At 52.1% G+C, this 15,915-nt stretch overlaps 2 protein-coding genes across 2 annotated transcripts in view; one reads left to right on the top strand and one right to left on the bottom strand.

Annotated features, from left to right (window-relative positions):
* ADA (adenosine deaminase) overlaps positions 1-10,470 on the top strand; it is a 33,476-nt gene extending 23,006 nt beyond the window's left edge. The window contains exons 3-11 of the mRNA XM_009998780.1: positions 2,149-2,271; positions 2,423-2,566; positions 3,378-3,493; positions 5,226-5,350; positions 7,653-7,724; positions 7,981-8,082; positions 8,783-8,850; positions 8,948-9,077; positions 10,369-10,470. Coding sequence (XP_009997082.1) covers positions 2,149-2,271; positions 2,423-2,566; positions 3,378-3,493; positions 5,226-5,350; positions 7,653-7,724; positions 7,981-8,082; positions 8,783-8,850; positions 8,948-9,077; positions 10,369-10,470 — 982 coding nt within the window. The remainder of the gene's footprint in view (positions 1-2,148; positions 2,272-2,422; positions 2,567-3,377; positions 3,494-5,225; positions 5,351-7,652; positions 7,725-7,980; positions 8,083-8,782; positions 8,851-8,947; positions 9,078-10,368) is intronic.
* Positions 10,471-14,907: 4,437 nt separating this feature from the next.
* The window catches only part of PKIG (protein kinase (cAMP-dependent, catalytic) inhibitor gamma), a 1,964-nt gene continuing 956 nt past the window's right edge, over positions 14,908-15,915 (bottom strand). The window contains exon 2 of the mRNA XM_009998694.1: positions 14,908-14,987. Coding sequence (XP_009996996.1) covers positions 14,908-14,987 — 80 coding nt within the window. The remainder of the gene's footprint in view (positions 14,988-15,915) is intronic.

The following is a 15,915-nucleotide window of genomic DNA, read 5'->3' as shown; positions in this document are numbered from 1 at the left end:
TTCCTGCTGGCCCTGCCCAGGCACTGCTGGGCTGGAATACAAACCCCGATGGGCAGAGGAGTCAGTGCTGACTCCCCAGGGCTGTGCTGGGTCCCTGCTGCCAGCAGAGGACAAATGCTGGTGCAGTCCTCCAGGAGGGTTGTTGGACCCTGAAGCCCAGGAGGCACCTGGGGATTTCATGCCTTGCTTTTGCTGAGGGCAGAAACCTTCTTTTCCTGAGTCTGTGCCGAGTTCCCTCTTGTTTTTGAGCAGCCCTGGCATCTCCTGGGGCTTCCAGCCCCCCGGGCTGCCTTGCTTGGCTGGGCTGGAGAAAGGCTGGGCTGTTCATGGGCTCTGAAGCTGGTGTGCACACAAGTGTAAAAGAACCAGGGCAGTGTAGGAGTCTGCAGGGAACTGCCTTAATAACCTCACTGTGGACTCAGAAAGCTGCTTGTGGTCTATTTTTAAAGGTAAAGAGCTAGAAATAAATTTGCCAGGTGGTGGCTGACCATGTACAAATAGCCCAAAGCTGCTGGGATGCACAAGCCCCTTGGGCAGTGACTGAATTCAGCTGGTTTTAGAAACCTTGGCTCTGATCTGTTAGGTCTCAGTCAGGTTTTGCATCTCCCCCTCCAAGCCAAAAGGTTTAGAGCTGTGGCAGACCCCTCCTGGCACTGGCTGTCCCTAGGAGAGGTGTTCTCTCTGCAATGGGACACTAGTGCTGCCCAGGGCTGGCGGTGGCTCTGGGCAGGACACGGAGGTGCTGGTGGGCACGAGGACATTGCCCTGGGGCAGCTTTGTGCAGGGAGGCTCCCAGCTACCAAGCAGGTTGAATGGGGCAGCAGCAGCTCCCAAAGCCACTCTGGCAAGATCCACCAGCCCTCCTCAGTCAGAGACCTGGCTCCAGTGTTTCTGTACCATGGATCATCCCAAAGCCCCGTTGCTGCTGAGTGCGGGGAGGCAACCCTGTGGGAAGCCCACAAAAGAGGTCAGAAAAACAGCTTTGCTGTAGGAAACTTTCCCTGGGCAGGTGGAGGAGGACATAGGCCAGTTCCTGGAGCAGAGACTGGTGTGTCAGTGCCACGGGAAGGGCAAGACAGGGTGGAAAAGCAATGCCTTGGCAGTGATGACCTTCCCCTGCCACGTGCCAGCAACTTAATCTCTGCAGGTTGCAAGTGAGGGCTGAGCATGGGCGGGTTTGCTTCCTGCCCCAGTGGGGACTGAGTAATGTTTACTGGGCTCGGGAATGAGGTCGATTGGGCTTCTTTCCTGTGGATTCCTTATCAGGATGGCTGCTGGCATCGGGAGGCTAAAGCTGCTCTTTGGTGTTTTGTCTCTCTTAGCAGAGAGATCCATCAATCTGCTGTAATTCATCGTGGCAGGAAGGAGGGCTAGAAAGAAATGTCTAGTTGTTATTCCTAATTTAGGTTGGCATTCATGGGCAGAGTGACAGGCCATGGGGTGGGGGTGGTAAAGCCTGCCTGGGAAGCCTGCAGCATCCTTGGCTCACAGCCCCAGCTCTCACCTCACTGGGGACATCTCCACTCACCCAGGGCTCCTGGACAACCAGCCTCTTCTCTCTTGGAAGAGTTTAGGTGGGCTTTACCATCTCCATCCCTTTGGTGAGAGCAGTTATTGGGACTACTATCTGCTCCTGCATGGGAGGTGTCCCCATCAGAGAAGATGCCATCACGAACTGGCTCACAGGAGCTGCCAGCATCAAAGCCAAGAGCCACGACACCTCTGCCTGTGTAGTCCTGGGAGCATCTCCATGATTTTTCAAGCCTTTGAGCCTGCATAAGTGGAAATTAACTTTTCTAAAGAATTTTGGCAATTCTGCCACTAGGACTAGGGGTGCCAAGAAATAATCCAGAGCCCCTTTAGATGAACTCCTTAGGCTTAAAATGTGCTCTGGCTCTGTTCCTGCTGGGTCAGTCTGGGCTTGTATTTAGATTTGTTTGTGCTTTGCCTGTGTTTTGGATTCCCTTCCTCCCCACTGAGGTTCAGGGCTGCATCTGCAAGGAGATTTTGGAAGGACAACATGTGCCATATCTTTTTGGTGAAGAAATGGGGGTTAATGCTGCCAGCTCGGGATGTGGCTGCTGCACGAAATGGGCAGATTAAACATGTGACAGCTTTCCCATCAATAACACATGGCTCCATTTCCAGGAAAAGAGGGGTTTCTCTCCCTGGCAGCACTACTGATGACCTCCTGAAGTATGTCAGCTACAAAACACCAACGACACTTACCGAATTCCTGCAGAAGTTTAATTACTACATGCCTGCCATCGCGTGAGTGCCCCACTTCTTGGTTCTTTCCCCCCTCAGCCCTTGGTAGGACCCCTTGGCTAATGTTGCTCAGCCTTGCAGGTCACCTCGCCCATCCCCAGTGCGCCCCAAGGGTGGTGACTCCTGGTGATGGGTCTCCCTGCTGTCCCTGCAGGGGTGACCGAGAGGCAGTGAGGAGAATCGCCTACGAGCTCGTGGAAACAAAAGCAAAAGAAGGGATCATCTACGTGGAGGTCCGGTACAGCCCCCACCTCCTGGCCAACTGCCGTGTGCATCCCATCCCCTGGGGCCAAGCTGAGTGAGTGATCCTGCTGTGCTGGGAACCAGAGGGCAGCTGGTGGGCTGGAGAAGGCCTGGACCACGCTGGTCACAGAGTCTGGGTGTAACCAAAGCTCCTCTGTCCTCCCACCAGCAGCTCTTCCACCTCTCATCCCCATCAAGTGGATTTTCCCTTTTGTAATATCTCTTGAGTGCTGCTGTGTTTTCATGTCCCTTGCTCTGGGTACCCATGTGCAGAGCAGCTGTGCTTCAGCTTCTGGCTGGAGCCCTTTTCTGTGTGAGGGCAACCAGTGTTTGGACACAGATTGCCTGCCTGCAGAATGGGAATGCCAGCTGGCAGAGATGGTGGGCAGTGTTCCAGGGGGTTGATGATCTGACCCCTTCTTTACCTGCCACCCCTGCTGTGATCTGTCTCTGATGCAATCAGTGCTGGGCACTGGTGCTCCTTGCAGAAGGTGCTGTGATGGGTGCTGAGCCCCCTGCTTGTCCCTGCTCGGCTGCAGGCAGTTGTGAGCCCTAGTGAGATGCTCTGGCAAAGAAGTGGGTTCTCCTGCTGGGGCAGGGTTGGCATCCAGCTCCCCAAAGCTTCCCTAAATCTTGCTATCATCTTTGCATGCTTTTGTGCCCAATGCCTGGTAGATCTGGGCATGGCATGGGAGTAAAGGTGCTCTTCAGCTCCAGGGGGTCTCGCTGGGGTCCTGGATGTTGAGGTGAACGGGAGCCTGGGTTTTGTGTGGCTGTCCCATAGGGATGCTGGCTGGACCTCTGGCTCCTGTCCTGCCCCCTGGGTGAGTGTCCAGCCTCTCCCTGACAGCTTTTCTTCCCTGCAGGGGAGACCTCACTCCAGATGAAGTCGTTAGCCTGGTCAATCAGGGACTGAAGGATGGAGAAAGGGATTTCCACATCAAAGCCAGGTCTATTCTATGCTGCATGCGCCATATGCCAAGTAATGTATTGCAGCAGCCCTGCTGCTCTGCTCCCTTCCTGCCACGGGGGGTGGGGGGTGGGGACATCCCTGGGGTTCAGGGGCCTGCAGAAGTGTGGGGGAAGCCCTGGTCCTGTGTTCCTGGGTCTGAGAAGGGATCAGACTGTGCTGAGAAGGGACAGGTTTTTTTTCCTCTGCTCCCCTTCGTGATGGGGAAGGGGTCTGCTGGATGTAAGGGGGGGTCCTGAGGGTATAACCAGTATCTGAAGGGTCTTGCTAGAGAGGCAAAATGGGCCCTTCTGTCCTCTCCTGGGGAAGGTGTGATCCCTGTTTGTACTTTGCTTCCCTGCCCTAAAGGCAGGAGCTCTCCTTGGGCTGGCTGGAGCCATTGTCACCATGAGCAGTTCCATCTGCCAAGACTGTCCAGGGGGTCCAAGAGCCAAATGGGTCACAGGAGGAGGACCAGGTGTGAGTTCTGCCACTTCTTCCTGCTCATGATTGTGCTGCTGCAGCAGCACACTTTGTTAGCCTGGGCCATAGGTCAGCCAGAGAATCTGCTGGCTGCAGTCTCTGCTGGTGTAAGCTGAAAACACAAGTAGAATATACTTAAGTTACATACATAAAATGTTCTTTACAAAATCAGCAGCTCTGAACTCAATTGGTAACAACTGCTGTGACCTAGAATAGGAAGAAAACCCAATTCCCAGTGTTTCATTGAACTGCTGAGTTCTGTGAGCATCTCCCCTTAGGGTAAGAGCAGTCAGTGTGAGGTTGGATGACAGTAGCTGTTCTAGGTGAATACTTGTCTTAATATCTTTGTATCTCACAACAGTTTTATGCAGACATGATTGGGTAGATGGTGGGAAATACTTTGGCTGATCAGTACATGGTTATGTTGTGTCTAGAAAGGGGAAAAATTTATATGCTTGGGAACTGGGAGATTGGAGAGTGGGTTTTTTCTGCCTGTGCAATCAGTCCCAAGTGATGTGCTTGATACAAGAGTCTTCAGTGCTGCATTTGGGACGTGCTGCACAGTGAGAAGCCACCCTCTAACTTATGAACTGCTGAGAGAAAGGCAGAGATGCCAGCCAGAACTTGCTTATATTAAACTTGAAGAATGGCTCTAACCCAGCGAGTTGGAAGCAGATGGGAAAGGAGATGAAATTGTAGATGTTTTCTTATGTTTTTGTATGATTTGGGGATTGTATGTACATGGTAGGTGCCTCTTAATTATTAAAACTGCTGGTTTTCTCTGTCTCTTGATCTTTTTGCTAAGGGTAAGTGCTCAATGAGCTGGGAGGTGCATGTCCTGTCTTAGAGCTCATCCTCTAGCCTGATCAGACGGGTTTCTCCCACACAGTGTTGCACACCTGGGCTGTGCAGTTCAGCTTACCCTGGGCCAGCTGCAGAGTCACCACCAGGGTTGGAGGGGTTTTCTGGTTTTTCTTTTCATCTTTTATTTTTTTTTCCTTCCTCTGCCAAAAGTGAGCAAAAAAACATGATGAGAGCAGCTTTGTAACTGATAAATGTGTTTTATTCCCCTTGGACTAATGAGATTGCAGCTTTCCTTCACCTGAAGATGGCAGACCTTTCTAGGAGTTGGTTAGCTTTCTTTTTGAGGGTCATATTTGGGGAGAGGTGAAAGGCAGTAGCTCTAGCCTTCTAGTTATATGACAAAGCTTTGTTTAGAAAAATGCTGAAGGTGCAGCTCTGACCATTGCTTCCTCCTGAACCCTGGTGCTGTCTCTTCCAGGCTGGTCACCAGAGGTGGTGGAGCTCTGCAAGAAGTATAAAAATGACTCTGTGGTGGCCATTGACCTGGCTGGGGATGAGACCCTGAAGGTGAATAATACCTCTGAGCACAAGAAGGCTTATGAGGTATGTATAAGAACCTTCTTAAAAGAAATTATGAGCTAAACATACACTGAGGGGATGTGTGTGAGGGGACACACACTGTTAGTCACACTGCAGACAGCTGGGACAGCTTAAAAAGCCATTGCAGCCATTAAAAACATTCTGTTAAATAGCCAAAGTATTTGTTTATGTTTCAGAAGTGATTCTTGGCAGCCATCAGTGCTTAAACGTGGCCTTAGAGCTGGAGCTCAGCACGTTACCCCAGGGCATTGAGTGCCCGTGTACTCCCCAGCAGCACCCACTGCCTTCAGCTGGGATCTGCTTCTGGGGCTTGGTGCACCCACCATGGGAGAGACTGGCCTTTCCAGTCTGGCAGAAATCACCCAAGGAGCAGAGAAGCAGCAGCACGTTGGAAGTGCTTTTATCTGATCATCACAACTGCAGATGCTGGGATGACCTCAGGAGCCTGATCCCTCTGGGCCCTGCAGCAGCTCAGAGGAAGAGCTTTGTGCCTCTCCCCTCCTTCCTGGTGGGAGTTTGGGGTTGGTGGTCCCCTGTGTCTGGGGGAGAGGAGGTTGTGCACGAACCACTGGTGGTGGTTTGCAAGCAGCATGCAGGTCTGAGAGGACATGGGGCTTTCTTGGGGTTCTTGTCCCCATCAGTGGGAGACAGCACGAGGTCTGCTTAGACTGCTGAGCTGGGTGAACTGAGTGGTTATAAACTGAGATGTGGGCACGGGGCTTTATTAACCCTCAGGCAGACATGTCTCGTGCTCTGGTGGTGTCCTGGCAGTGCCCCTTGTTTCTGTGCCAGGGACTCGCCCAGGCTCTGCAGAGCTGAAGCAAACCCCCTTCCTGACCATTGGCCCCTCCTGGCCTGCATGGCAGCAGTTCTCTTAAGCACTGCTGCTGTGCTCTATGGGTATGTCCTGTGTTCAGGGAAAGGGAGAGACTTGTGGTGTCACTCGGGCAGGCACCTTCTGCCCAGGAGCTTTTGGGGCTGCTGGAGGGCAGAGGGCAGGGCATGGTGAAAGCAGGACTGTGGATGCTGGCTGCAGAGGGGCTGCAGGGCAGAGACCTACAGCTGAGGATCACAGGATCACTGTGTCCAAGGAGGCAGTGATTCTTGGAGGGGAAGCCAAGGGAAACACCATACATCCTCAGACAAATGATTGGAAAAAAGGACAAAGCCACTCCAGAGAAGATAACCCATAGATGGATGTTAGACACAAGCTCCCTCCTGGCTGCAGTGGATGGAGGGTCAGGCTGCAGTGGCCAGGAGGGTTAGTGGGGGAGTCCTGGTGTGTGTGGTGTTCCTGACCCCTCTGCTCATACCCTCAGCTCCTGTTCTTGTCTTGGGAGTGGGGGAACAGGAATTTCTGGTTTGTCTTCATCCCAGGTAGAAACAAGTGAGGAATCTCAGTGCTGCTGTGAGTCTGTCTGTCTTCTTGCTCTAGCACTTTGGCCAGAGGGATTTTTTTACTCTAAAAAGTGTGAAAAAAGTACCTGTTTGGGAGAAATCAACACTCACTAAAACATAGGGAGCACACAGGGGTGGATGCACACAGGGCTTTTCTGTAACTGTCCCAGGCAGGACCTGGGTGTGCAGCACATGAGGAGCTGAAAATTAAGTAACTGAAAAAAAATTACCATCGAGAAGCCCTGAAGGAGTGTCTGGGAAGAGTGTCTGCTGCAAGCCAGGGCTTGCAGCCTGCCTCTGCCACCAGCTGGGTGGTCTTTCTCCAGCACAGCAACTTCCCAAAGCCCAGGGTGGTCACTCTGGCAAGGGGATTTTCAGGATGGTCATGGAGAACATCTCAAAATTCCTCCCAGCTGGGCTGCCTCCAGCCTGGTCCCTCATAGGAGGGAGTTCCTCATTGTCTGAGCACTGCTTCATCTCTGCCCTGGGGGCTTTTCAGTTCTGCCCCTTGGCTGCAGCCAGCCAAAAAGTAGAAGTCTCAAAGACAGGACTGCTGCAGGGTTCAAGCAGAAGGGCAAGTGGGTGGAGGAAGGAGAATTTTGAGCTTGCTGCTGTCTGGAGAGGAGACAGCAATGAGCTCACTGGGTATTAAAAGACCCTGAGGAGTGTGGCTGGGCTCCAGGGGAAGGTAACCAAGCTTTTCCAGTTTCTCTGTGTCTGGCATTACTGAGCTCGTCTTGCAGCCTCAGCAGAGAGTGTGATCTCCTGGGGCACAGGCCTGGTGACTCAGGGACTCTTCTGGCAGGGCCCCATTGCTTGTTGTGTCCCTGAGAGCAGTGCCAGCCCAGGGGTTTGCTGGCCTTGCTGCAGGTGATGGGACAGGAGTGTGTCCCCCTTTGCCTTGCAGGAAGCTGAGAGATGCGGGATCCATCGCACTGTCCATGCTGGGGAGGCTGGGCCAGCTGCCATGATCAAGGAGGTATGAGGAGCTCCTGGCTTGGGGAGGGACTGGGGCATCCCAGGGCAGGGCTGGGAAGTGCCTCTGCATCCCCTGCACCAGGGAGAGGGCAGCCCAAGTCCTCTCCATATTCAGAGCAGATGTGGGAGACCCAGGCAGAGATCTGGCCCCGATGGCACCGAGTAGGGACCTCCCTGGAGCTGGATGTGTCTGTGGAGGGGCAGGGGTCTCTGGGCTGGTGCTTGGAGGCTGTGCATGGTTTTCCCCTCTTCTTTAGGCAGTTAATATCCTGAAGGCTGAGCGCATTGGCCATGGCTACCATGTCCTGGAGGACCCTGAGCTCTACAAGGAGCTGTTGAAAGCAAAGATGCATTTTGAGGTAAGGGCGTGTGGTGGGAGGGTGGCAGCCAGGTCGCTGCTGGCTGAGGGGAAAATCAGCCCTTGTTTGGGCTGTGCTGCAGCCAGGCACCCAGGTGAGGGACGTGACCTGGCACCTGAGTGCTGAGCACCTGTAGGGTGACCCAGAGGCACAGACTGGTGGTGAGACCTGGCTGTTTGCTGGGATCTTTGCTGCATGGAGCAGCACTCGCAGGTGTGTGGCAGAGAGAAATGCATCCTGCTCTGGCTGAGGGTAAATTTTGAAGGGCTTATTCACTGCTTTATGTACCTCGAGCCTGCAGGCTCCTCCTCCCACCAGTTGGGCTGCTGTACTGAGCCTCTCTGGTGGGAGGGTTGGAATTGCCTGGGAATTACTGTGCACAGGCAGGTTTCCTTGGCTTTTCCCCAGAACGGATGTATCCAAGTGATACATGGAATATGTACATCTATACTTAATGCCAGTGGTTTCTTACCTGTGGTTGACACACAGCTGGTGGCTGATCAGTCATGGGAAATATCCCACCAGCTCCTGCCACTGTGGGCTCTTCCCATCCATGTCCTGGGCTGAGCTCTGCTCCATCAGAGCAGCTCTGAGGGGCAAAGCTGCAAACCTGTGTCCAGCTGCACCAGCCTGCTGGGCTGCCCAGCTGGGTCACAGTGCATGGCTGAGTCTGCTCTTGGTATTTTATTCCCCCAAATAGGTCTGCCCTTGGTCCAGTTATCTGACAGGAGCATGTCTGCCAGACTTCAGGAAACACCCAGCAGTACAGTAAGACTTCTCTATTATTTACAATCTGAAATAACCAGGATTTGGAGGGGCTATAAATGCTTTATTTACCCACCGGTTCAATCTGGTTTCCTTTCAGATTCAGGAAGGATCAAGCTAACTTTTCTATAAACACGGATGACCCCCTCATCTTTAACTCCAACATTGACAAGGATTATAGCATAGTGAAGAACTACATGGGCTTCACTGAAGAGGAGTTCAAGAGAGTGGTGAGTTGGCCTCAGCTGGATTCTCTGCCCTGGTGCAGCCCAGAGCAACCTGCTGCTTTATCTTGGAAGAGTTTTCAATGGAAATCAGAAAGTCCTGCACTGGTCTTGTGGGCACAAGGCTGAGGGGGCTGCTGAGCTGGTTGGGGGGGGGTCCAGGAGTGCTGCAGGGAGCAGGAGGATCCCAGCATGGTGATGTGCAGGGTGGGCTCTACAGGGCTGGCATGGCTTGGGCTGGCTGCTCTGGGCTCTAGGGGCAACAGGTCAAAGTAGAAGTTGCCCACTGACCTCCTCACAGCAGGTCTTAGCACTAGGGCAGGAAGGTGCCTGCTGCTTCTTTTTCCTGGATTTGGAATTGCAGGGAGGTTATTTCAAGGCCTGGCCCAGAAATTAGCAAGATTCAGCAGCTACCAGAGCACTTGTATTTTTTTAAATGTGTGAGTATGGGACAGCTGAGCTGGGAACAAAGTGACTGCTGGCCTGGGTTTTGGCACACAGTCCTTCACCTGTCTTGATGACATCCTTCATTTTCTAAGGACTTGCCCCAGGTAGAGAGACAGGGTAAATGTTGGGAGTTTGACTTACCTGGTTACCAGAGGAGGCTTTCCTGGTTTGCATTGAGAGTTATGCTCAGTGCTTTCACCTACTTAAATGTCTCCCAAAGTACTTGCTTGGGTAGGGAAGTGCAGAATTCTCTTTACAAGAGAGCATCAGTCCAGCTCTGAGCTCTGCTTGGAGGAACAAGAGTCCCTTTCCCTTTTTTTTTTCCCTACAGCTGTCACTCTCTGGGGCTGGAAAGAGGCACAAGAACAGCTCTGGGATCCTGGATGTAGGGCTGTTCTGCTCCCAGCTGTTCCCTCCTGCTATTGTAAGAGCCAGGTAGTTGCTGTGTGATTACTGAAAGGTCCCTGCACAAGGTGGAGGAGCAGGTTCCATTGCAGAGCCAGGCTGTGTCCCAGCAGTGGCACATCAAGCTGCCACCAGCTCTACAGGGAGAGGCTTTGGTCCAAAGTAGAGCTGGGAGTGTAGGTACAGGTCTGGATACACAAAATTAACTCCCAAGTCTTTAAAGACCTTTGCTGTGTGCTTGCCTCTTTCCTCTTGGGACTGTTGCTAGTGATGGGCCAGAGCAGTTGCCCTGTAAATTGAGGCCATGGAAATGGATCTTGGAGTGTAAACTTTACATTTTCTGTCACCTGCTGCTGCTCAGAGCCAGATGCTTGGGTGTACACAACTGTGTGGTTATGTCTGATGAGCCTTAACGTCTCCCTGTGTTCCCCCTCTGCCTCCCCAGAACATCAATGCAGCTCAGTCCAGCTTCTTACCCGAGCAGGAAAAGCAGGAGCTGCTCAACAAACTCTATCAAGCCTATGGGATGGTCCCCAACGCCTGCTGAGCCCTCCCTGCCAGCCCACCTGGAGCAGTGGCCCTTCTTCAAGTGTGCTCCACCCTCCTCTGTGCTACTGGGAGCACCAGGAGAAGGTGCCTGGGGTCAGTCTCTGTTCCTGGCACCCCTGTGCTAACCCTTACAGTTAAGCAGAATCAGGCTGTCACATACACCCACCTGTCACCCCCACAGACTGTCTCCCAGATGGATCTCCAGCTTCCTGTCTTGCTGCTGTGCAAGCAGACTGAGACTGCCTTCTGGCCTGACTCCCTTCTCCATCTGCCAGTCTTCCTGTGCTCCAAATGAGAGCAGAAGCACCTCCCCTGATTTGTCTTTTTCCCTCTTCCCCTGTTCTGTCTCTCCTGCCCCACTGACCTGCCCAGCCCTCCCCTGCAGTGCAGAAACAGCCACCTCTCCCTGTGACCTGGGTTGATTGTCACCTTCGTAGAAAAAAGGTGGGTTAGTGCTGACAGGGAGTGAGCAGGCACTGCAGAAACAGGCTCTGTTCCCACCTGGGTGGGTGGGAGGGTTTGGCCACAGCATGTTTACCCAGGATTAGCCTTGTACTAACAAGACTGGAAGAAGAACAGGCTGGTGCTCTTGCCTGCACACAGGTCTGAAGGGCAATTAAGAAAAGAAACACGATTTTTTTTGCATCCTTTCTTGGTTAAGGACACGAGTGTGTCAGGCCCCCCAGTGTCACTGCTGCAGAAGTGCACACCTTGGGCTCAGGCTCCAGCTGTGCTCACAGCTGGCTGTGACCATGCTTGCACACACCTAGGAAGTTGGAATGATTCTTTACCATTTGGGGCCAGAACCTGCCTTCTGGGACTTTTCCTAGTTTTGTACTCTCATCCTGGAGAATTCCTGGCAACTGCAGTTTGGTCTTCCTCTATCTTTATTTAGGACTTGGAGAAATGGGAGTTGATTGCCTGTTTTCCCCATTCTGCCCTTTTCCTGACTTGGTGTAACCTTTAGGCACTATTAAAAAATAATAAGTAAATGAATAAGTTAGGGCTCAGTGTCACATATTGACTCAGGTCCCATCTAAATTGCTTCTCTCACTCGACCACAAGACTGGCTAGAAGTCCTGTTTGGTGCAGGATTTACACAGAAACATTCACCAAAATTCCTAGGTGGTTTTGGTGCATTGTAATACTTTGACTTACTATGCAAGAGAGCCATGCATCCAGAGATGAGGCCAGAATTTTCTGAGGTGTGTGGTGTGCTTCAGCATCCAGGTGTCTGCCAAGATGCTCACTCCAAAAATACTGTACCAAAAAGTTGCCTTTGACAAGGGGCCATGGTCACCAGTACCAGGGATGGTGTGAGACTGGTCCAGCCAGCAGTGACCATGTGCTGGGAGTGTTTCCATTCTTTCTGGGCTTCCATTTTTGTCTTCTGAGTTAAAAAACCCCTCATCTCTGAAGTGCACAGTGCATATATACACCTATATATACAGTTAGATGGATAGGAGAGTGGATTTCTTACTTTTATAAAGCAAATGATAAAGCCTCACTTTAAAGATCATGATTGCTGGAAGCACCAGGCTTTTCTGGGGTCATTTTTCTGAAAAATTGTTTCTGAAGAAGAGTTGCTTGTTTGGATTTTGGACAGTTGATTGTTAATCCTGTGTAATAAAATAACAAATTTATATGAAAAGAGACATCTTGCCTTTCTGTTCAAGGGAGGCTGCCAGGATCTGTGGTCCACAACGTGAGCCCTGCTGGAGCACGGGGGTTAATCCATAGGTGTGATGGGGGCTTGGGCAGCAGATTCCTGCTTTCTTCTTGTTGTCAGGTTGGAGCACTTGGAAAGTGAACTCTTCCAAAGGCAGAGGGAAGGTACCCCTGCTCCCTTGCTAGACAGGTGAGTAGGATTTATGGATGCAGGTTGTTCCAACCTCACGTGTCCTTTTCCCTCCAGTAATCAAAGGGACACATGTCACTGCTAGGAGCAGCACGGTCACTGTGCACTCTCACTTTTTCAAGCAGGTATCAAAAACACTTTACAATCCTTTTTTTTTTTATTTCCCCCATCTCCTGAGTCTTGCAGAGCTGGCTGGTGCTCAGAGGCAGCAGAGGAGCAGCCTGGCTGCTGCAGCGCGTGGTCAGCTCAGGCAGGGCAGCGTTTGCTGAAAGACTTTCTGCTTGCTTAATGCTTGTTACGAGTTTCAGGAGGGGCAGCATGTCCCCATGGCAACTGAAATGAAGGGCTCTGAGCATCCATGTGCTCCACAGCTTTGGCAGTTGGGATGTGGCTGGGTTAGGCCCTTGCTCTTCCAGCATAATCAGTGACTGCAGCTGAGCAGGCTCTTGCACTTGCAGGGGGAACCTGATGCCTCTTCCTCTGAAGGCAGCCAGAGAGTGGGTTCCTAATCATCTGCCTAAATATAATTCTGGAACGGATAGTTTCTCTCCAGGGAGGCCTAAGATCAGCCCAAGTTTGACTGCTGGAGGTCTTGTGTGGTGCTCAGTCCCTCTGCCTTTTGGCTTCCCTGCTGTGTGTCACCACCAGCCAAAAACACTGAGCAGTGGCAGTGAGGAGAGCTGGAAATGGGGCTTAAAGGCCCAACTGCCTGGCCTGCCAAGCCCAGGAGCTACCTGCTGGTTTGCCCCTGAGGACAGGGAAATGGGAGCAGGCTCCTGGCTGCTGTCCCGGGCACGGAGCTGCAATAGGATCCAGGCAGCTCTGGGGGCTGAGCTGGTTGCAGCTGCCAAAGCAGCAGATGCAGCTGGTACCTGGCTGCCAAATCCTTGTTTCTGGGGGGGCTGGAGCCACAGACACATCTCTGTCCTGGTCCCATGGCTGTCACTTCCCAGAGACCCACAGACAAGTGTCCCTCTCTCCAGCAGCTGCAGGGCAGACTTGTAGCATTTTTCATGCTCAACTTGACACCCGTTTGGGTTCCTAATCATCTGCCTAAATATAATTCTGGAACGGATAGTTTCTCTCCAGGGAGGCCTAAGATCAGCCCAAGTTTGACTGCTGGAGGTCTTGTGTGGTGCTCAGTCCCTCTGCCTTTTGGCTTCCCTGCTGTGTGTCACCACCAGCCAAAAACACTGAGCAGTGGCAGTGAGGAGAGCTGGAAATGGGGCTTAAAGGCCCAACTGCCTGGCCTGCCAAGCCCAGGAGCTACCTGCTGGTTTGCCCCTGAGGACAGGGAAATGGGAGCAGGCTCCTGGCTGCTGTCCCGGGCACGGAGCTGCAATAGGATCCAGGCAGCTCTGGGGGCTGAGCTGGTTGCAGCTGCCAAAGCAGCAGATGCAGCTGGTACCTGGCTGCCAAATCCTTGTTTCTGGGGGGGCTGGAGCCACAGACACATCTCTGTCCTGGTCCCATGGCTGTCACTTCCCAGAGACCCACAGACAAGTGTCCCTCTCTCCAGCAGCTGCAGGGCAGACTTGTAGCATTTTTCATGCTCAACTTGACACCCGTTTCCACCCGGGTGCTGCAAACCCCTGGGGTCTCACAGACCCAAAGGGAAGGGACCTTCTTGTAACACAGTTCCAGTAAGTGGAGTGGTCTGGTGTGACCACCCTGCAGCTCCAACAGCTGCGAGGCAAAAGAGAGGAGTAAGAACCACCTTCAGTACTTGAAGGCTTTGTTATTTATTCCAACAGCTTATATAGTTTTATCAAACCATCTTTAACACAAAACATGTCTCCTAAAAGAGAGAATGGTGTGAGATCCTTCCAGAGATCATCTCAGCTAACAGCTTGCAAAGTTAAGCCTGAATTTCAGCAGTCAAACCAGCAAAATGTTTCTCCCCTCCCCTTAACAATATCCTAAAATGCTAAAACCCAAAGAAGAAGATGCCTGTGGCTGGTGCTGCTGGGGCTGACTGTGGAGCTGGTCCAGGCAGAGCTGTGCTTTGGTCCTTTCCTGATCCTAAGAGGCAGCAGCACTGGGGAGTGGTGCTTGACATGAAGGCAGCAGGACCAGCCAGGTCCCTTCCCCACTGCCCACCCTGGTAAGAGGCCACATGGACAGTCCAGAGGCCAGGTCAGATCTAGGATGCAGATAAGGGTGAGGCTTAGAAAAAAACCCAGTAATTAGATTTCTAAGCTATGGAAACAGAATAAATAATAGTTTAAATTTGCAAAGGTGGGAGGTACCTTGGACAGGAAAGCCTAATGTGTCTATTATTACTGAAATCATATTTTCCCCAAAGGGAAAACTGCAGCTAAGGCATCTTGAGAATGGCTCATGTCACTACAACCACAGCAGTGTTGCACTAGATCGTCAGGGATGGAAGCAGAAGTCTTTTGGAGGTGCCAGTCCTTGTACAGCATCTTGTGGCTCTCTAAACAAAAATGGTCATGGCAGAGGCATTTGACAGACAACTTGCTGTTCCAGGTTGGTTTTTGCCTGCAGATTCAACAGCAAATTCTTGTTTAATGTTCACAGCAAGGCCCTCCTACCCACCCCACCCCCTGCACACTGTCATGGGGAGGGGCTGTTTCCCTGCTCCTTTGGTCTTGCTCCGGGGTCATTCTTGGAAGAGGTGGCATCTCCTGGGCTTTCTGTGGAAGGGAGGATTGGGAAGAAAGCACAGTTACACTCTGCTGAGAGCATGAGCAATCAGTAATTGCTAGAGCTGATTTCATTCAGATTGCCACCTGAAGACCTCCCCTCCTGTGGCCAGATTATTGGGAGCATTGGGTTCTCCCTTCACATTCCTGGAGTACAGACACTTCTCAGCACATCTGGTAATGCCGGGAGGGTCTCGAGGCAGGGCTGAGCTCCAGGAATGTCTGCCCCACAGCCTGGCAATGACCTGTGTTTCCCTGTGTTAGAAAAGGTCTAATTTGTGATTCTTATGGATGGACACCTGCTGGTGGTGGGGTGATGTGTTTTGAAGGATTTTTATAGTTACAGATTGGAGGTTGGAGGAGTAAAAGGGCAAAAAATGGGGTTTGGCTTAGTAGTGAAATCAGACTGACTGGTCTTCTTGGGCTCTGAAGGCAGGATTTATGCTGGTTGTGGTCAGCTGGTTGGCAGGTATTGAGCAGGGTGATGTTGCTGCCGTGTTTGGGCTATGGGAGAAGATCTGGAGATGGCTGGTGGTGTTTCAGGTTATTTATGTTGTTACTTAAAATGCTGTGGAATGATTTGAAGGCTGATTTTAAAAAAAACAACAACAAACAACCAACCAAGAAAAAGCAAACCACAACCAATCCCACACTTGATTTTATAGAGCTTAAGATACATCTGACATGTAATTTGCCCCATGGGTCAGTCCATGTCCTGTTTGGGCACTTCTTCAAACCAGTACTGTACAGGGCTTGTGTGCTGGGAATGCTGGGACCATCCAATTGGTTGCAGGAGCCCTGCAGCCCCAGGGGTCTCCCACCAGCTGAGCACCCACCCAGCACAAAGGCACCTACTGCAGCCAGGAACCGGCTGGTCCTCCCGAGCACCCGTGGGGCGCTCCCCGGGACAGCCCTGGCG

The sequence above is a fragment of the Chaetura pelagica genome, unplaced genomic scaffold, assembly GCF_000747805.2.
Source record: "Chaetura pelagica isolate M959 unplaced genomic scaffold, ChaPel_1.0 scaffold275, whole genome shotgun sequence".
Lineage (NCBI taxonomy): Eukaryota > Metazoa > Chordata > Aves > Apodiformes > Apodidae > Chaetura > Chaetura pelagica.
This window is presented reverse-complemented; position numbering and strand designations above follow the sequence as displayed.